The sequence below is a fragment of the Astyanax mexicanus genome, chromosome 5, assembly GCF_023375975.1.
Source record: "Astyanax mexicanus isolate ESR-SI-001 chromosome 5, AstMex3_surface, whole genome shotgun sequence".
Taxonomy (NCBI): domain Eukaryota; kingdom Metazoa; phylum Chordata; class Actinopteri; order Characiformes; family Acestrorhamphidae; genus Astyanax; species Astyanax mexicanus.
In genome coordinates this window covers 29,542,981-29,565,505 of record NC_064412.1, presented here as the reverse complement: position 1 = coordinate 29,565,505, position 22,525 = coordinate 29,542,981, and the positions used below count along the sequence as shown (strand labels likewise).

The 22,525-nt window shown below is 38.4% G+C and overlaps 1 protein-coding gene across 1 annotated transcript in view; it reads left to right on the top strand.

The window, feature by feature from the left end:
- The first annotated feature begins 1,234 nt into the window (after positions 1 to 1,234).
- The window catches only part of ube2o (ubiquitin-conjugating enzyme E2O), a 56,137-nt gene continuing 34,846 nt past the window's right edge, over positions 1,235 to 22,525 (top strand). The window contains exon 1 of the mRNA XM_022675599.2: positions 1,235 to 1,826. Within this exon, the coding sequence (XP_022531320.2) occupies positions 1,302 to 1,826 (525 nt within the window). The 5' untranslated portion in view covers positions 1,235 to 1,301. The remainder of the gene's footprint in view (positions 1,827 to 22,525) is intronic.

Genomic DNA, 22,525 nt, shown 5'->3' with positions numbered 1-22,525 from the left:
GTATTAGATCGCCTATTGTTACCCATTCCCCACTGCCCAGTGAACAATATCATGCCAGCAGTGATGAGCCTCTAACCCAGCCTGCCTGCCAACAATCTGCATTCACACACTGACACCATGCGGCGGGATGAGGTCACCCTGGCCGTGTGCAGTAACGCCTGTAGGCCTGTGGGTGGAGCAGCAGGCCACACTTCAGTCCCTGTGCTGCTCAGAAGGCCTGAGTCAGAGCTGAGCATGATGATGCTGGGGGCTGTGTCACTTTACAGAAAGATGCATGAGGCAGGCAGGAGTGAGACAGATCAGACAGGTGAAGTCACATAAACTAACCTCACTTTACATCTCAGGAAGCGTTAGAGGCAGAATCAACAGAAGTTCAGTATGGCATGTGAAATACAAATACAAATTAAAATATGATTCCAGGTGTAAAATATTTCTTAACTTCAAGCTTAAACAAAGAAGAGACTGATGTGTGCTTCTTATTGGCTCTGAATAAACAGAAATATAAATAAATAATTGGTTATTAAAACTTTTCCTAACAGTGCACATTTTTACATTTTTAACATGGATTAAAAAAACATTTATGCATATTATTAAGATAAAAATAATAAGAGTTACCAGTAATAATAACAATAATAAAAAATAATAATAGCAAAGTATTATTATTATTAGCTTCAAATAAATAATACCACTACTATTTTTACTACTTCTATTATCATTAATATTAAATAATAGATGTATAAATCATATTGTAAGTTTAAATATTGCAATAACATTGATTCATTTATGTTTTAAAAAGAATACCAATAGTAGTAATAATAATAATAATAGTTCTGCTTCTTCTTTTTCTTCTTCTTCTTATAATTCTCACATTAATAACTACAAATAAATGATCACTATTATTACTATTATTACTTAATTATACGAATTACTATTACAATTAAATAATAATATAAATGTTAAAGTTATGGTTAAATATTACAATGATAATCTGAATTATAGTATTACTATGATAATATCAATAATTATAAAATAATTCTATTAATGATTCTATTTCAAAAAGAAAATTAATAGGAACCTCGGTAATACACACTTCTACAGTAATTCGTTCCTATTATTGTAATAACTATGAACTGAATTCTAGGTGTGTATAAAGTGAATGAAATCACAGGCTGCTGCTGAATTCTCTCTTATTCGAGTTCAGCGACGTGCAGCGCTTTTTGCGTGGCCACGTTAACCACGTGCTGCTCGCAGCTCCGCTTTTTCGCTTCGTCTCTCCGCCGCCCGTCTCACTAACAGCAGCGATGGCGGATCCAGCAGAAGCAGCAGCGACGGCGGCAGTCCCGCCGCAGACCTCCCCGGCTCTCTCCCCGGCGCTCAGCCCGGGCTCGGAGCCTCCCTCCATGGCTCTCTCGCCGTCCGCAGGCGGCGCCCAGCGGCTCCTGTTCTCACACGACTTGGTCTCGGGTCGACACCGCGGCTCTCTGCGCTTCGGCCTGGTGCGGATGATTCACGGGGAGGAGGACTTCGAGGAGTCCGACTCGGATGTGGAGGATGGCGGCGGGAGAGGAGGCGGTGGTGGCGGCGGAGGTGTTGGAGGCGGCGGTGGAGGTAGCGGTGCTGGAGGAGGTGGCGGCGGCGGCGGCGGCGGTGGAGGTGGTGGAGGAGGAGGAGGAGGCGGCGGCGGCGGCGGTGGAGGAGGCTGCATCCCCGGGAATTCAGACACTGAGAGCGGGGCGGCTGACTCTCGGACGTGGCCTCTCGGGAGAGGCTTTGTACGGGTGCAGTGGTACCCTGAAGGGACGAAGCAGGATGTTCGAGAAACGAAGGTAATTTTATGCTCCGGTTATTCGATTTTTAATCCGTTTTATTGTCCTCCAGCAGCATCCCTCTCTGGTTCATCCCTGATTAGCCCGTGTAGCTAACCCAGCTAGCTAATAATGTCTTCTCCACGCCTGCTAACCTAACTAGCAGAGGCAGGTAATCGCTAGCAAAACGACGATTAATCGATTGTTCGTAGATGAATCGTACAGTTTCCCCGCTTCTTTGCGTAAAAGAAACATATAATGCCTTGACAACGGTGGAAGTGTTTTTGTTTTATTTTAGGTCTAATTACGCTACAATTGTCCCAGGCTTTTATGATTATTTTTCATTAATGGCATAAAATGAAGATAAGTAATCGATAATGTAAGCGCATAATCAGATTTGCATAAAGCATAGAATTACAGCAAACAGATGCAAACAAGTCACCATGGATGAATGGGTACAGATTATGATGAATACAGGTAATTCACCTGCTGCTTAGAAGGTTTATTGTTTTTTGATAGATTTTTGGTCAAGGTAACCATGTTTCAACATGATCTATCTCGTTTAGCAGACTGCTCTTGTTTTTTTTCTGTAACCTTCCATCAAAACACTCTCTCAATCCTGTTTTTTCAGGATTTTAAGATTTTCCCATGCACCAGTTCCTAGTCCCAGCTCCCCATCATGCAAACCTCAAACGACACCTCTGAGACCCTCCCTGTTCACAGTTTTTACTTATGTAAATACGTAAAAGAACAATAAATTATGCCACAAATCCATTTGGACTTGGGATCGTTATGTCAGCAGGTTGCCTGCTGATCCATGCACAAGAAAGCTGTCAATGGTGGTGTTTACTGTGGTGGATGCTTCTACACCCATCTCCAGATTCCGAAAGGCCAATTCAGTGCCCTGATCTAAACAACAAAAGTGTGCCACCGCTGTTGACTGTGGGCCACACGTTTTGACAGTTGTATTGGATGGCGTGGGCTGGGCAAGTATTCGTGTGCTCTGCCCTTTGTGTGAATCACACAAAGAATTGATTATTCCAGGCTGGGCCTCACTAGAATCCACCTTTTAGGTCACTTCTGAAGCTCATCAGCAGTGATAAATGCGCATGGCTGTGAATGACCTTAAAACAAAGATTGGGTGTTCTAGCAAAAGGTTTAAGCAATTTTCTAGGATAACTGCTCAACCCATCCATATCGGAACAAAGCCTAGGCCAGCCTCATGAACCTAGGTGTGTCTCAGCATTGATTAGCCAGGCTTTGCTGATTCGAGCAGTGACCCCTCGGCCTACTGATGTTCTGTCCTGCAAGTCGTAGTTTTTTAAAAATGAATGTGCAAAAATGTTTCAGGCTCACTTTTGTGAGGCAGGTTGTGAAATTTTCACAGTTATTTTGCAAATAATGTAGTCTAGAAGGGTTCTGTGGCTTAACGGAATTAAAGGATGTAGGTCTACACATGTTCGGGAATTGAAGGGCCATAACAAAATTAAAATATAGAATCCACTAGGGATGGGCGACATGGCCTTAAAATAATATCACAATATTTTGTGGTGTTTTTGAGATAACGATACTCTTGGCGATATGACAAAACACTGAATTCCAAAAAAATATTTAATAAATACAATACTGCAACAAAATGAAAGTTAAATGCTATTCTTGTATATGATATGATATGGCACACTCCTAACTGAGATACAATAATATAATAAAAATACAATAATTTGATCAGATTTTTTTTTACAGAAGTCAGTAATTGAGAATGTCATGATACTAAAATCCACTTCAAATATCTCCATCTATCCAGGATTAAAGTAAAATAAATGATACTGGACAGATTTAATCTGTCTTTAGTAGATGTTAAATGAGAACAGTGTAAATTTTTCTTTTGCTAAAAGTAGCAAAAAGGTAGTACCCTGATGTGATGATTAGGGGTGGGTGATATGGCATGATATTTTAGGGTATAATATAGTTATATTTAAATATGATATTTAAAAATGTTGACTATTATTGCGATACCATATGGCACACCCCTAGAATCCACATAGATCAGCATTAAAGAAATCCTTTACATGCAGTGCTCCAGTATCATCTAAATACACTGCATTGTTTTGTTTTTAGACAGTGGTCAAATTGAACATCTGTATTACAAGGATTTACATTACAAAACAGTTTGCTGATCTAAATGAACAAAAGTGTAACCTGAAGAAAAATGCTCAAGGCAGGAATTTCTTGTTTAATTATTGCTTCAAATAAGTGATTACACCTTTTAATAATTTATATTTGACCTGAGCTGCATATCAATTTTACAGCATAAATAACTTTGTTAAATAAGTGTACTAATACTGCATTCGAATTAATTTGGAACTGTGAACTTTTACACATGTTGCATGGTGTATTTGATTCATATTATTGAAATGGACTGTTATTTTTAGTTTTTTACTTGTAAAGGTCTTTTTGGCCCATTAAATAACAGATAATGTTATTTATCGGGAATCTTTGAAGAATAGAAAGTACTATAAATATATCAGTGTGTTGTTTGTTTATTTAATTCACAGAATTGTTATAATATGGATTTAATATTAATATTAATATATTAAAAATATGGCCATAAAAATGCATGATTGTTGCCTTGCTGAAAGCAGGTGCACACTTTAAAAGCAAACACATGATACTGTCCTCCAACAAGTAGTACTGTGTATTAGTAAGAACCTGACAGTGCAACACTAAGCATGATACAGGGGTTAGTAAATTAGTAAATTGTGATTATGTAGATTAATTAATTAAATTAATTAATACAAATCTATGCTGTGGTTTTGTATTACTCAAAAAAAGTATTATGGCATTGCAGAATATAAAATTATACTATTTCTCTATAATAACTATTTGAAAACATCCCTTATTTCATACATCCATTAGTATTTTTGTATTTGGAGGAATAGCATGAAGTGGCTTTCTGTAGCAGCTCTAAAATTTCATTGTGTCTCAGACTAAAGAGCAATCATTTGCTATAGGAATAACCAGAGGTGCAGTGAATCTCTGTGTAGATGAAATGACCTCATCTCTCTCCACGAAGCTATCTGTTCAGGATATAGGCTTGTTGGTGACTAATGATGGGTTTAACTATATGGCTGCCCTACCATACCTTCAGGCAGACTGGGGAATTGTGTGGAGTCACCATATTGATCATGCTTATGCAGGCTTTAAGCATCTGGGTGAGGGAAAAAAAAAACTTTGAAAAGGGATTTAGAACATGGGCATAAGCATCATCAACGTTTTAGGAATTTAAATGGAAATTTAATGGAATCTATTTCTGTTTGTTTTGAAAGAGCAATACAGTATTGTCCAAGTGCTTTACTAGCTTGGTGGATTTTTGAATGTATATAATAAGGTGTGTAGTAAACATCGATATCGCAGTATTATTATGATGTTTAACAATACGTGATGTAAATTCCATTTGGGCCTAACTGCCGCTATAGACACACTATGTGCAAAAAAAATCCATCCATCTTCTTTCTGTGTATCATCTAAGAAAAATTTGGGTATATCGTGAGCCATTTGGATCGCTCCCTTATTCTGATGTCACTATAAGAAAATGTGCATAGAACCACCTTGCCACTCACCCACCACCAGAACCCCGCCCACTAGATCAGTTTGGTCATTTTTGCTGAGAATTTCGGAAAGTACACAGCAGGGCTTGCCAGCAAACTTCGTCTGATGGAGGGATCTGTACTTACTGCCCGTGGCAACTTAACAAATGAGGGAGGGTTTTCTAATAATTGGGGACCTTTTTATTTTATTTTTTCATTTTGTATAGACTATTCAGGTATTAAGAAAACTCTAATATAAATACACCTAATACATATAACTTCAAATTCATCCAAAAATATTATTTCATTTAATATATACATCTTAATTAAAGACATGTTTGAGTAACCGAGGATAGCCGAGAATAACTTCAGGCATCTGTGTCTGTCTCCTTTTAACATTTTAATGTTTTTGTACTATGTAGGGGTGTGCCATATCATATCATACTCAAAAATACTGCCAACAATTTTTAATATCTTGAACGATATTATGCCCAGAAATATCGTGCCATATCACCCACCCCTATTTATCACATTACGTAGTACAATTCAAAAATTCACACTTATTTCCCATTATATATTATATTATATAAGTATTATTAGATTATATTAGTATTATTAGTATCGTGACATTCTGGATCATTAGGTTACAAATCTGATAAAAGTCTTGTATTTTTTAATATCTCAGTTAAGGGTGTGCCAAAATACCATGAAATATTGTGATATTATTTTAAGGCCATATCGCCCACCCCTAGTACTATGACAGTTTTCTTAAAAATGTCACTTAAAATGTTATATTTTATACTGTAAACCCTGTATTGACCGATTGTATTGCCTAAAGATGGACTAATTAGTGTTTTTTGGGCCAATTGTCTTTCACTCGATCAGCCAGCACGATCATTGATACAGATCGAAGGTGGCGCTAACTTGGTAACATGGTATGTGCTGTTTGTAGGTTTGTGTGGGTGGACTCGTTTGTAAGCTCTGCTGTGTTGCTTTGCTGATAGCTACTCGCTGCACACTAGAGAGGGGTATCCAGTTGGTGGTGTTAAAATCTTTGTGTTAATTTTACACATTCTACAAATGAGTTTAAGTCATAAACATAAAAAAAAACTGAACTGAGCCAGACCAAGCGTAGCTGAGTGAGGAGTGTGCCAGCTCTGTAGCTCCATCTAGCAGCTGAACAAGGAACTAAACGAGGATCTGTGGTCCAGTTCTTCAGCTAGCCGGCGAGCCTCCACCAGCTCACCCAGGCAGGCAGGCAGACAGGTTGTCCCAGAGGAGCTCCAGTGCTTTATGGGGAAGGGCGCAGGGTGCGGCCCTGCGGCACTCCTGCTGACTTCTCTGCTTAGCTGTGGGGCAGATGGCGGCTATGCTAATGATGTCTTTTTTTTTTTTGTCCTTGGCTGGTGACTAGCACCTCTTTCCTGTCCTGGCAGAGGCACTGACACCCCCCACATCCCCCCTAAAAATTACACCCACTTTTACCCCTGTTCCAGCAGTGCTGAGATTGAGCTGCGTGCACTCTGTGGAGATGAAGAACCTTTTCTATTATTCATCCTCAGCTTGGTTCGCGCCGCTGTCTCAGAGAGACGAGGGGGTGAAAGTCGTACGAGCTGCAGTTCTACGCTACGCAGCTGTGTCGTTTCGTTTTTAAATTTAGCCTGAGCCCTTACGTAACGTAATAAATATCGCTGTCCAGAGAAACGTGTGTGGAACTTGTGTGAGATGGAGTCTTTTACAGGCTGTGTAATTAAACCCTGCAAAAAGAGGATGCTAAAGAGAGAGAGTCATTATCAGAAATGAGACAGAAAGCAGCCTAGAACTTCTCTGTGTGTGTGTGTCCTCGCCCTCCAGATTGACAGCTAAGAGTGTGTGTGGGGTTGAGACATAGATATTGCTGAACATGTCCGACACACCTAAACTGCATTAAAGGTCTATTTCAGTGGATAGAATCAATATGTAATGGGTATTTCTTCATTGAATTTTTAAACACAAGTCATTAGGAAAATTGCAATTTATGATTAACACTTGTGCTGGACGATAAGAACATAATTTAAATCACAATAAATTTCTAAATATCAGACGTTACAAAATAATTGTGATATTGAAATGACCATATTTTCGCACTATTATGTACACTATCAATGAACGTCTATTTTCTGGTCTATTTTAATACATAAGGTGCACTGGATTATAAGGTGCATTTTAACAGACACTATAAGCAACTTCTAATTCAGCAGGTCTCGCCCCTGGGTGGTGGTTGGGGAGGAGTTGCTAACTAGGTTAAGTAAAGCTAAGCTAAGTAAACAAAACTGTAATAAAAAAAAAGACTTTCTTTCAAACGAGCACTGAATGTTAATCTACACAAATTTCTCTCCTGAAAATTGTTTATTTGGGTGAGTAAAGAGCTTCTGTTTATTTACAGTAAACTTAGATTACTGAATTTCTCCAGTACTAAGGCTGAAGCATTAGCATTAGCAGCTAACCGCTCCAGCAGTGCTAGTCGGGGTTAGGAGCAGACTACAGGCCGATAATACTCTCCTCTGATCATAGGGGGAAAAAAATCTTGTTCTTGTGAACCCAACAACGTGTCTTGTCTTGTCTCATGAGATGTGTGTCTCGAATTTACCATTTTTTATCAAAATATAGTGAAGTAAAGTATCTAAATAACGTGCCATAAGGTGCACCGTATTCTAAAGCGCACTATTAATGAACATCTATTTTCATACACAATGTACACTGGATTATAAGAGACATTTTAAGAAACACTGTAAGGAAATTAGCATTAGCGATTAACCTCTAGCGGTTAGTGGATAATGCGGCTCGATGGAGATACACTGAGAAACCCTGAGTGTTCCGGTAAGCCAGGGAAATATTAGCTAGCGGCTTACATTTAAATAACGAAAGAGCTAGTGCGGTTAGCGGGTAATGCTAATGCTTCACCAGCAGTGCTAGCCGGGGTTAGCAGCAGGCTACAGGCCAATAATACTCACCTCTGAATGGGGAAATATTGGTTAGCGGCTTATGGTAATGCTGCCACAAAGCATAGAACACACTTGATTAAAAGGCACACTGCCAAATAAAATAACAAAAGTGGGTGTTCTTTTAATAGCATGATCTGGTCAGAGGACGCATTAGCTGATCAGTGCTAGCTAATGGCTAACTGGCAATGCTTACTTTTTCTGAGCTGGATTAACCACTTATTGTTGAAAACTGATTGATGCCACTGTGGTTAGATAAGACCGTGTATTTATGTCAAACACTAAGTAAATTGTTGTGTGCATCTTCTATCAAAAGTAAGATTGTTTGAACGGCATTCTGGAGATCTATGTCGTTCTGGCACCTGCACAGGTTAATACCTATTGAAAAGCCAATTAGCAAATTACATGTTTGGCCTCACTTGACCCCATGAAAACTGCTGGAATTGCTGGGTCCAGTTTATATGTACTGTCAATGGTATACATAAACAATAGATACAAATCTGGAAGCAAATAACATAAAGGCCTCACAGTTCAAGCATTTTCACAAGGGTGGAAAGTTCAGAATTTTGCTGTATCATTCTCAATCTGTGTGCAGGTTCAGGTTGGGGTTGTCAGCAGCAGTGTGTGTTGCTCTGGCACCCTCCGCTGTCCCTGTCCCCTGGTGGCACCTCCTTTCCCCATAGTGGGGCTCGTCGCCGGAGTTCTGAGAATAGATACATGTGTTTATTTGCAGTGGTTTTGTTCTGATACTGATTGAAATCGTATTATATCATGCAGAGCTTGTTGAGACTTTTTTTGTCTGTATAAACTACCAAGGCCCAGTCCCATTTTACCCCTTGGCTCAACTCTTACTTAATAAATCATCAGGAGTCCTAAAGTTCAGCAGCCTAGCTAGCTGCTGGTTAACTAGATAATCTTAGGGCAGCTAGCTAGCTAGCTAACTACTGAGACAAACTACTAGAAATATTCTTTTGCTTGTTATGAAGAATTCGGTCATAAAACATTAAAACTACACTTTAAACTACGATAATATAGTGCCAATCACTTTTAACAAGGAATCTATTTACATTTGCCGGTTTCTTTGGTTACTTGTGCTGCCAACCCTTGGCTTGAAGTGTGCCTTTAAAAAAAATCTCTGTATAAAGGGCTAACAAGCCCTATCCCTTCCCCCTACCCCTCCACCCTAACAATGAAACGGAAAGGAAAATTCTCATTAGAACTACAAAAGTTTATGTAACCAAGGTCATATTTGTGTAAAATCCTGTTATATTACTCCACCGACTACAGTTGACATGCTTGACTGCACTTTTCATATGCTCCTGTATATCTCAGCTTCTCCAGAAACTGCTTGTCCTACATGAAGAACATTTGCTTTAGTGGTGGCCCAAAGCATGAATTATACTTCTTGACTGAAGAACTGTTCATTCTCTCAAAATACTGCTTTGAGAATTGGCGTTAATAATTCTCAGACTCCACCTACAGGTGAACAGGGTTTCAGCTTTTTCATCAAATCACGTTTTTAGATCAGCCTCACGAACATATATAAATGTGCATTTGTCTATGTGCAGAACTAATCTTACGGCAAGCAAATAGACTTCTACATGCCAGCAGGCGAACAAATTTAAACATTTAAAGAAAGATAAAACATGTACATTTAAAATAAACTGGTTGATCACATTAGTGTATACTAGATTAGGAAATTAATTAATTCTCCATTTGTTCCACTGTTAGTGAGTGTATGTTAACTCACAAAAGAGCATTCAAAACCAGAAGAGAGGGGCAGCTATATGTATAAACTGTGACGTAGTGCTGGGCGATTTTCACGATTAATACAGTTAATTTGAATTTCAGTTTTAATGCAATTTTCAACATGGAGTAATCATGATTTTGCATACAGACATTTCATCTTTTTAATCTAAAATAACCGAAAATGTTACTAATTTCTGAAGTATTTATCTGTCTTACTTTGGTTACCGACGCTTCCCACAGACCAGTGTGTGAGTAATTCCATGGCTGTGTGTACACGAGATCACCGCATGATAGGATCGCATGGGCTTGTAAACAATATTTTGAATCATTGATTCATTTAATGAGTCGACTCAACCCAAAGCGCCTGAACACCAAACACCAATTTTATTTATTTTTTTAACAGGTAAACATAGTTTTTAACCATTTCTTGGACATCTGTAGTTTAATTTTTACTAAGGGGTAAGAAAAATGGATTATAATCGAAAAACTAATTTTTTGAGAAACAATCGAAGACAGATGTGTGCAGATGATTTTCTGTTGGGGCAGCTGACAGAAAGTTCTGGGATGGTTCTGAGACGGTTGTGAAAAAAAAGTTAGTCTGGAGCCCTGCATAAATGACTATAATGAGCGAAACAGTATACTCAGAACCACAGTATTTCCATGTTCCACATGCTCTGTGCAATTACACATTTTCACCAGGGAGGTCTATAAAGCCATAAAACATATGATCTTCTGCTTTATTATTTTTGCACTATAAAGAAGTGTTTTTGTGCTATCTTTGGTTTGTCAGTTTATTTAAGATTATCCTGGAAAGCTGACCTTTTTTTTAAATGCAGGCTTTGTCATGTCATGTTATGTCAATGGCTGGTGGTCGTAAGTGGATAACGAGGTCAGACCATGTCTATATTTACAACATCGGCCTGACACCTGTGCGTGTGTGTGTGTGTGTGCAAAAGCTCAGTGAGTCTCTCAGCGTTTAAGAAACAGTTCCAGGTGCACCAGGTCTTAATCTTTGACAGGTGTGCCTGTTTTAACCTTTACTGACTGAATAAATATATAAATAGCTCTATAATCTCCTCAGTTAGGGGAGAAGTCCTGTTATACACTGCCACACATCCATAACATTAAAACCACCATCATGTGAAGTAAAAAAACACTAGTTGTATTTACTTCTGTCAAGATGAGGATATTATTGGCTGCAAGTATGTGTGCACCAAGATAAAATAAATATGAACAAAACTAAACAAAAATAATAATAATTTTATTTCTTATCACATATACAGTATTTTTGTGTGGATTTTCAAAATAAAATCTATTATAAAACTACAATTTGAAAAATATAATACACTGAGGAACCCTGAGGAGTGTTTTGGTAGGCCAGGGCGATATTAGCTAGCAGTTTGTCCCACGTAGCTTGTTTTACCACGATAAGAGCGCAGGCTACAGTATGTTAAACTCACCTCTGAATGACAAAAATCTCCTGTATAACTCTATAGTTCAGCTGAGAGGCTTTACTGCTCCTTAATACCTAAGTTCATGTGTAGGATGCAGGAAAAACACTTTGACAAATATCGAATTGTTCTGTCCGAGTCTTTTGGCCGTCTCATATCCAAAGCATTCTGCATAGTCTCTTATGCACCTGCCAAACCTAGTATGCCAGTTAAGTCAGATTTACTGGAGTTGGAAAAGCACAAACCTGTGCCCTCCAGGACCTAAATTGCCCACCCCTGCTTTCTCGATTAGTGTTACCAGCTTATTTCATTAATGTGTGATTTTGTAATTTTTAATGTGTTCGTGAGCTGTGTTTTCATAGGCTGTGCTGTTGCACTTTATTGAGAAGGCAGTGAGTATGCAGAATAAATCCACAAAACCGCTGTATACAAGATTGTGATGGAGGTGTGGTTTCCTATCTTGGAGTCCCTTTAATAGTGCCAGTTGCTTCAGTAGCCCCAGTTATTTAACACCATGCCTTCTGAGTGTTTGTGCCAGGGTGTGTGGAGACTCGTCACCAACACGTTTAGTTTCTTCCCACTCCTTTCACCTCTTCTCAGGTGTGACGGTTAGTCAGCAGGTGTGACGGCTGGGTGCGTGGGGTGTATTTTTGCAGAGCAGTGAGCTCCAGCTTCAGGCATGGACATTTTAACCCATGCTGTTATTTGAATATTCATTTTTCAGAACTTTCGTGTGATAAGAAACCAGTGATAAAAAGCTGTTCCCCCAAAATGAACATAGAACTGGTCCAGTTCTGTCTTCAAATGGGACTGTAACGTCTAGCTGAAAATATTTCCTATGGAAGTAGAATAAAATAGAATATAAATTGTTACTACAAATTGGTTATTTTATGTACTTTTCTAAATATAAAAAACTATTCTAATTAAGTTTAGAAACATCTGAAGCTATATTTAAATATAAAATCTGTCCCAATTAAAAGCTGCCAGCAGGTCTCTGAGACACTGTAGAAATTAGCCATCATCGCTGATCTGAAACAAAGCCATTATAAACCAGATGTAGCCTCATGCTGGTGTTGGGTTTGCTTTCGCTATGAAAAGCAGCCCCAGCTGTCTTTCCCTCCACTCCATCAGGCTGGTCTGTCCTGTCAGTGATGTAATGTGGAATGGAGGCCACTCCCTTGATAATGACTAATGGGCTTTTGCTTCAGTGAAGACAGACGCCTTTTACTGGCATCTGCAGCCTGACCTGCTGATCATTGATGAGTGTAACACTGTAGATTATTCCATACGTTTCTTTCTGGTTCTTCGTGCTGTTAGGATGGGTTTAGTTGAATAGGGGATGTGAGGCTGTTCTAACGGTTATTCTCCGTAAATGAACAAGGCCACATGGTTTGCACTGTTGTGTAATGTAATTTAAGAAATGGCAACTAACAGGAATGAGAAGGGATCAAGTTGATGCCTGATAGACCAAGAAAACCTTCTAGGAAAACTGCTAAAAGGATTGTTAGTAAGATAAATAGAAATCTGTATAACTTTTTAAAGGACCTTTAGGAAGATTGAGCAAACTGTGAAGTGGTAGTGCGCTATTTTACTGTGCAGCAATACCTGAACAACAATGAGCTTCATGGAAGAGTTAACATTATCATAAGTAGATTGGATTTGTTTTTAAGCACTTATTTTCTCCAGGCTAAGAAGTAGTTTGGTGTGTTTGGAGGTTCGTGTGGACCTCTACCTCACTCTACCTCCAGCCTTGTTTTGTCACATGATCACAGTCTGCAGCATGAAGAGCTCCCTCTGTTCCTACAAAGGGTATAAAGCAGTTTGAGTTTACTGTTATTTATAGTGCTGTCTAAGCTCTTTGGGTTTATCAAAAATACTCATACTGAAATAACGATAATATGTTTTATGTTACATAACAAAATCCAGTAAACACCACAAAAATCTAAATACATGTTATCTTACTTTAGAATGTTGCAGCAAGTGAGTTTACTTGTTTGAGTGGATTAGAATCATGTATATCTTTTATTAGCTTTTCTGGGTCGTTAAAGCAGGTTTCTGGATGCTGTTAGGCAGGATCAGCCTGTTGTTACTAAAGAAAATAAAACAATACTGTGGTTAAGAGGCTTTCGATGGGCGAGATCCTGGTGATGCAATATATCATAATGCAGGGCTTTTTTAAAACACAAATATATGTATAAAATCTTATATACATATACTTTTTATCTAATCAGGGTCTGAGGACTTTCAATGAGCTTTACCTGTAAATTGAATAATTCTCTCGCAATACTGTAATTTCGCAATACTTCAGTATATTGGTCCTTTATTTAAATCCATGTCTTTGTGTAGCATAGAGTGGACAATCTCAAAGTCTTATGCCTCCTGTTGTAGCATCACATGATTGTGCCAGAAATAGTCCTCTGCAACAGTAATGACTTGAGTTATCCCCTCTAAACAAGGCATCTAAGTGTGGGCGTGTCTGTTTGTGGGCGTGGCTCTGATTGTGCTGCAGTGAACTGCTGCAGTCCCTCCCTCAGCCCTCCTCTTCCTCCTGCCCAAGCTGAAGAGGCTCTGGGAGAAGCCTGGCCTGGCGTTTTGTTCGTTAACACAGCGACTCAAAACAAACACAGCCGAGCAGATTCTTATTGATTCTCTGTAATCAATCCTGCCTCCTAATTCTGAGCTCCCCCAGCGAAGGGTGTCCTTGTAAGCTAAAACGATTTCACCTACTTCCTCTCAGCAGGGCACCCTTCCTCCACACGAGGATGAGTGTATATGACCTTTGTTTGGATTCTGATTCTGTGGTTTGTGTTCTGGGCTAAAAAAGCTGCGTGTTTGGCAGATACAGCAGGTACATCACTATGAGCAACTGCAGTGAGTTCTGTGCAGAATTGCCAAATCACCAACTGTGTGTCTTATTCAGCTTAGCTCATCTAGTACTGATGGTATTTTTTAGGACTGGGGGATACGGTAGAAATATTAGGTCTCAGATTTGTATCAATACCAATAAAATATTGGCACTCATACAGTATTCTTTCCCACACTGCTGATGTCATTTTAGACACACGTTTTCTTTAAAAGGGACATATTATGCAAAACATTCTTTTAGTGCCTTTTTGTATTTCTTTTTGGGTCTCGAATGCCCCTATAAACACTTCAAGCACAAAAACAAAAATCTGTTTTCTGTGAAGCAGCTCAAAGAGTTTGGTGTCGGTAACCTTAAGCTTCGATGAGCCATTTGGATGATCTTTTATTGTGACATCATAGTAAGAAAACCTGCATAGAACCACCCTGGCGGCACCCCTCACCCGTCAACCCCCACCTACTAGATCAGTTAAAGATCTGTCGTTTTGGTTGAGAACCTCGGACAGTACACATCAGGATTAGCTAGCAGACTTCGTCTGATTGAGGGATCTGTGACAAGTCAGGGTGGGTCCGTGGCAAGTCAGCGGATGAGGGAGATGTAAGTACTTCCAAATAATGAGTTTTGTGCTTCTATCGCAGTTAAACATGAACTAGCATGTCCATGTTTTGCCATTTAGGTCAAGCTAACACTATCATGTGGTAAACAATTGGTAAACACAGCATCTACGTATATGGTGTGGCCAGCAACAGCTTTCTTGTATAAAAGTGATGGAGCCCTTAAATGGCTCATTTTTATAGATATTAAACCTGTTAAGAATAGAGCTGCTAAGATCTCTTTTATGTAAAAGTAATTTTGTGCAAAGAACTTCATGAACATGTTTTGTATAGCCTTTAGACCTATTCTAACTTGTGTAAAAAGAGGTAGAGTTTAGACTCTCTGCCCAAGCCTGACCCAATGCCCAATCTGAACTCAGGCCCGGTCAGGCCAAGATTTCCCACCTCTTTCCTTGGACCCTGTTGGGTTAGGCTTAAAAAATGGTCTGTGACGTTTTTTTTTTTTAATGCTATTTTTCAGGGGTGTCACGATTCTTTAAATCCTCGATTCGATTTTATTTCCGATTTTAGGGTCACGATTCGATTCGATTCGATTCTTGATTTTCTATTTCTTTTTTTTTTTACAGCAGAGAGGCCTATGCCAGTTTTAGATTAGTCTATGGTCAGTCATTGGTTTGATTAATCAAATTTACAATATCTTATTTCAAAAGGTGGGCTTGATATAAGTGATGCAAAGTGATACAAGTGATCTGTAATACACCACATTAGGCACTAAAGCTCAAATTTAAATAATTTAATTAAGATATAAATATAATGCCATCTAGTGGCTTTTTTGGTAGCAGCAGTGTGCACCATTAAAACAGTAATGTGCAACATAAAATAAATAATAAAAAAATACAGGTACAGCCATGTAAAAAATAATAGAACAATTAGAGCCTTAACAAACTGAACTCTATACTACTATAACATTTAAACATGAAAAATAAAACTTTAAGACTTTTTCGGTCCCTGAGAATGACAATTTTTTTTCTTTAACAAAGATTTATTATTAACTTTATCTGAGAGAAAGATGCTCCTTAAGGTACTAAAACAATTAACATATTTGAGGCTAGACAAAACAACTGTTAGTTTTTATTTTCAAGTTTTTCTTTAAGAAGATGAGAATGTCCACATTCTCTGGAGAAAGGGCTGCTCTTTGAGCATTCACAATGTCCGTGGCGTCGGCTACAGTGTGATGCGCCATTTGCGTAGCATGCTTCGCCATTTGTGTAGCGCGCGCGTGTGCTTGTGTAGCTTAGAGGGACGGATCGTCGATCCTCTTTTTGACTTTGAGGCTCGAGACCATAACATAAATACGATCGATTGAGATGAAATCTCAAAATTGTGACACCCCTTCTATTTTTTATTTTACTTAAAAGTTATGGTGTAATAATCACAATAAAGTAGAATGACAAATCACACTGTGATCTTAAAGTTAGAATTTTATAATCACTAGCCTGCGTTTTTATACACTCTAGCTTGTCTGCTTTGGATTATGCTTGATGCGTTCTTACGTGCGGCTAAAAGTAAAAGCTTTGCACATTGGCCAATCGCCGCTCCGCGCACCTCTGAATTTGTCTAACTACATGGGATAGAGGACGTGGCCCACAGGCGAAATAAAAGAAACTTCTGCAGGAAAAAATCAGTACAGGCACCTTAGACACCACAATAACAGTTTACACTCATTCAAATAACTCAGAATTGCAGTTTAATAGGACTGTTAACGCTTCACTTACTAAAAAATATCTGGCTGTCAAATATATATATATTTATATATAGATATTTAATTACTGACTTGACTTACTGAAGTTACTGCTTCATTACTCCATGTAGTGACGCTAATCAAATGAATAGGGTAAACATGCTGTCAAAAATATTGGTGGTCAAATTCTGTGAAACTGACACACATCCATAATTTCTGGATAATTGCGTAATTTCGTTATCATGGTAATATCATATAGTTGGATATAGTGGGACTATTCTTTACTGTGATGGATTTATAGCTATACTCATTGCACAACATTACACCTAATGTATAAACACAAACATTGAATTCACTCTAAAATATAACCTAATGCAATGCAAGTAGTACAACACAAAAAAAGCTGGACAAATGTTTCTCTAATGTTTATGAATGAAATTCTACACTACAAATTTCACAGGTTGGTCATTTTTACAAATGAGCTCAGGAATTCCACACTGAAACCTAACCTTCTTCAGGGCCAATGAGGAACAGAAATTCAAGGAAACAAACTCATGACTCAGGTTCAACACCCATCCCATTGTTCAGGCAATGTGGTGGAAGCACAAACGCATTAATAACATTAATAAATCAGATCATTTTCCACAGTTGTCTGACTAATTATCTGTTCATCTGAGTAATTGATTTGTTACAGATCTGGTCTCGCTGCACCTCCGATGCTTTAGAGGCTTGTTCTGCTGGGTTCTAGGTGTTAGCATCTGCTAATCTGGCTGTGTTGAAGCAGACAGAAGGTTTTGGTTGGAGACACTGCGCTCTCTTGGTGTCTGCTGCCCCTCCCTGTTTGCAACACTCTGCCTGACACTGCTGTACAAGCGCTAGCCAGCTGAGAGCGGGGGAGCTAGCAGCTTTTGTTATCCAGCAGGTTCTGTGCTCATTTGCACAAAGTGAAAAGCACTGTCTGTTCTGAGATCAGTGCAGTGTAACTAGCTTTGAACTGAAAGCTTTTTGTTGTGGGGTGGTGTTTACTGATTCTGAATCAAGAATTGTTTTAGCACTAGCATGCTAATAGATGAGTACATAATACATAATGCAGCTGCAGACAGATAAGGTGGATCTAGACTTGGCTCTTCTTCCTTGTCAGCATGTTAGCTTAAAGGGGAATTGTATTGATTTATACAGTTCTGCATATTTCAGTGGTTAAAATTTACAGTAAATGCGCATTTAGAATGGATCTTTTGTGTGAAATGGAAATAAAAGCCGTCAGTGACTGATTTCTTCATAGTGGTGGTGAATGGAACCAGGGTCATGATGACTACACAAAAAAAAAAACAATACAAACATCAGCAGCATTACACTGGTCATCTGAATTTGATTAAGGATTTGCTTTAGTTCATGAGAGAGCTTTGTTTTTAGCATTAGTCTGCCCTTGAAAATAACTAGATGATATTGCTATAATTGCTGCATGCAAGTACAATGTGTGTGTGTGTGTGTTGCAGTAGTCATAGTATGAAATGGGAACACCGCTAGCAGACTAGTGTAGAGCTCCTGCTTCATAACAGGCATTTTGTTTTAGTTTTAGTGTTTTGTTTTTAGATTAAGAGCTTTGGTTTTAGCCATAGCCTGTTCTTTAATAAGTCTGTGTGTAGTATAGCTGGTGTTGAGTACCGTATTTTTCACACTATAATGCGCTCTTAAAATCTTTAAATTTTCCTCCTATATCTTTTAATTTGCGTCCTATGTATTAATTTTACCAGTCAGGTTGTAAGGAGCAGTAAAGCCACTACACCAAATTGCAATGTTATTATTCAGAAGTTTCAGTTTAGTTCTCCAGCACCAGAGCTGGAGTACCATTAGCATTAGGGGTGGGTGATATGGCTCTAAAATAATATCATGATATTTCAGGGTGTTTTTGCGATAATGATATATTTGGCGATATAGGAAAACTAAAATAATTAATTCATTTCAGGAACATAGTGTAATAGTATAACAGAATAATCATAATGTGGCAAAATAAATAATATAGCATAAAATAATATAATGCAGCAAATAATATTGCAGAATATTTAGTGCATGCATATAAACTGCAAACTAAAACAATTATACAATAAATACACCTAAAGCTTCACAGTAAATAATAGACTACTTTTAAGACAGAACAGCCCTATTATCACGATATGGATTTTTTATATCATGATATTTCTGTGTCACGATATATTGTATACAATATAATATTGCCCACCCCTAATTAGCATTAGCTGCTAACCGCTATATCTCCGTTCAGAGGTGAGTATTATCGGCCTGTAGCCTGGTATTAACCCTGGCTAGCACTGCATTAGCATTACCTGCTAACCGCCCTCGCTATTTTCTCATTCAGAGGGGAGTATTATCGTCCTGTAGCCTGCTGCTAACCCCGGCTAGCACTCCTGGAGTAGCATTAGCATTACCTGCTAAACACGCTCGCTATTTCCCCATTCAGAGGGGAGTATCATCGGCCTGTAGCTTGCTGCTAACCCTTGCTAGCACTGCTGGAGCGGTTAGCCACTAATGCTAATGCTCCAGGATAGTGCTGGAGAAATTTGGGAGTCTAAGCTTACTGTAAATAAATTAAAGCACTTTGCTCACCCAAATAAACAGTTTTCAGGAGACACATCTGTGTAGATTAACATCCAGCGCTTGTTTCACTTTAAAAGAAAGTATTTTTTATTACAGTTTTGTTTACTTAACTTAGCTTTACTTAACCACCCAGCGGCGAGACCTGCTAAATTAGAAGTTCCTTATGGTGTCTCTTAAAATGCGCCTTATAATGTGGTGCAATTTATAGTGCGAAAAATATGGCATGTTTTAGAAGGATTGTACTTTTTTTATTTTTATTTTAGGTCAGACCTTGTTTTGATGCTGTGTTTACCTTGGATAACTGTGTTGGGAATTGTCAAACATAAGTTACTGTTTTAATTTAAACATGAGTATATACTATTTCTAATTGTGTTCAGAAATTTGACAATTATTTAATAAATGATTATTCATTAACAGTTTTAAGACAAATCCAACAACAAATATTTCCTAGGTCGTCACTAATACAATTTGATTTGATGAATTATGCAGGATGTTTTTGAATGCGAACACCATGCAAGGTTTCCTGCAGAGAATCGGTCAGTCAAGGTGGTGCCTATGGGACATGGTCAAGGAAGGGTATTTGTTGTCAAGGGGGACACCCTTAGTATAAAGTATTTCGGAAAACCGTGCAATGAAAACACATCTACATGCCTACATGGACCATACTGTGTGTAAACCCTGTGTACACAGTATAGAATATTATTAAAGTAGCAGTTTTTAAGAATCTGTCACTACTGCTGCATTTTGTCTGTGATCATGTGTGTTTTTACCATGTAGCGACGCTCGAAGCTGGTGTAGAGTTAAATGTTTTAGTAAGGTTTTCTGTAGTAATTTTACATCAGAGATATCTGACAGGGAAGGTGGATGGGAGCCTTTGTCTTATTTAATTAATGCTAGTGGTGAGTTTGTTTTATTAGGGTTTAGCTATCATTTTGACTCCAGGCATTGTTTTTGGCACTACAGTTCTCTGGAACGTGATTAGCATGATCAGTGCTGTGTAGTTGGTGTTAGAAAGCATGCTGCTGTTGTTGTAGGGTTGTTCTCAGTGATTCTAGTGCAGGCTTTGTTCTAGCACAGAGTGACTGTATTTGGCTTTGTATTACAGATCTGCTTGTTAGCATGACAAACACGCTGCTGTGTTATAAATCATTTCTTCTTTTTTTTGTAGCTCAGGATGAGTGAGAGCCAAATGATGATCAGTGGTCGTTTTCTGAGCTAATTTAACAAACGTGGGCTAGCATGAGAAGCACTGTTGATTGGAGCATTTTCGGATGATCTGCTGATCTGCCTCTGGCAGTGGGGGGCTTTTTTTGTTTCACTGCACATTTTTAGGTACACAAACTGCTGGCTGCTCGCTGCAGCAAAAAAAAAAGGATTGTTTAGCACAGCCAGAGAGGATTATTGGAAGAACGAGAGACATGGGGTTACTTTATATCTTGGCTGTATCCAACAGGCATTCAGGTAATTTGCTTATATCTTTTGGCTGTATATCAGTGAAAGCCAATGAAAATGATCAGAAACAAAACCACCTCACAGTCATTGTTTAAATCAGAGCCTGAAAGGAAAATAGATTCCTCACCCATCACCCATCAGACAGGCTGCATGAATGACATCATCTCCAACCAATCGCCTCTTTTTATCTAAAGCCGCTGACCCTCCAGGCTACCGTGGGACAGGAAGATTTAGACCTCTGCTTTGTCCACCAACTCCTATTAATAGTAACCCGATACCACTTCAGCAGAACAGGCCTGGCCACGGATTTATTAGGCCTCTTGGAGTAGTGAAGCTGGAGAGTGCGTGGAATAATTACATTCTTCAGGCTGTAAAATGCTTAAAGCCTACCTTGGCTGAGCACTCAGAGATACAACACACTGCATAATGGAGCAAATTCTGGGGGAGGGAGTCTGTAGGCGTCTCGTTATTCAATTAGATTTTGATTCAGATTAACAACAAAAAAACAGGACACTAGAAATGGTCATGTTTTGTCTTTATTTCTTTAGCGTGCCTTATCACTATATTCTACCCTTTGTTTGACATTTCCTCAATAAAATAAATTAGTAATTTATTATATAATGCTTTCGCTCATCTTCAGAATGAGTACACATAAGAGGGCAACTACTTATAAGTATGTGTGAAAGATTTTATCCCAATTATTTTTGGATCACTTCTATTGGTCCATTTATCATGAAATTGTGTGAGTGTACTGTTACATAAAATACTGGTAAAAAGAAAATGTATTAAACTAATGTGCTATATTGCAAAATAAAAAATAAGTTTTAGAAATAGGCCCCTTTTTGCAAATGACTGCATATAAACTCTAAAAATTACAATATTATAACCACCTCATTTTTTTTACACTTACTAAGTATATAGCAACACTTTGTAGTTCCCTAATAACAGATTGGCTTTAATGTAAGCTATCCTCTCTCACTCTGTCTGCAACTTACTAATTAGGTTTTTAAAGGTCTTATTCCATCGTTTTTTAATTCATTTTAAAATGTCTAGTTGTAGTCTCTAGTATGAATTAATGCCATGTGAGCTGTTTTTTGTGAATATAGCTCTATAACACTGCTTCAGTCCGGTGGAGGAGTGGGGGGCAGGGAGAAATTATAGGATTTTGTCTCTTGCTCATGAATATTCATACATGCAAACATATCACCCCTGATTGGCTAACAGCACTGCTAGTCAGCGAGATGGACCACAGTTAGAAACACTTTAAAAATGAAGAAATGTTTATAGTAATATGGTCTTTGCAGTGTCATATGTTACTTTACAACATGTGTAATACCCTGCTAAGTGCACATCAGCCACTGACCCAGTCTTAGAGTCTCTGTAAAACGCAAAATCTACCGGGGATCCTATGTAAACCTGTAGTTACACACAGAGGTGGGGAGTCCAGGTCTAGAAAATAAAAATTCTCTCTGTGGTTTTGTTGGCTGAGCCACAGCAGAGCCGCCCAGAAGGTTGGATTTTTACTTTTAAGTAATGTAATCAGAACTGTTTTAAACATACACCTACCTATCTCAGTTGAACTTCGTTGGTGGTGCTTTTCCCGATTGACTCATTTTTTTTTTTATATTTTCTTTTACTAGCTGCTGCAGACAATGGCAGTTGAGGAACAGTTTCATGTGTAGCATGCATATAAAACTCAGAGAGACCTAATTCTTTGTATTTCACAAAG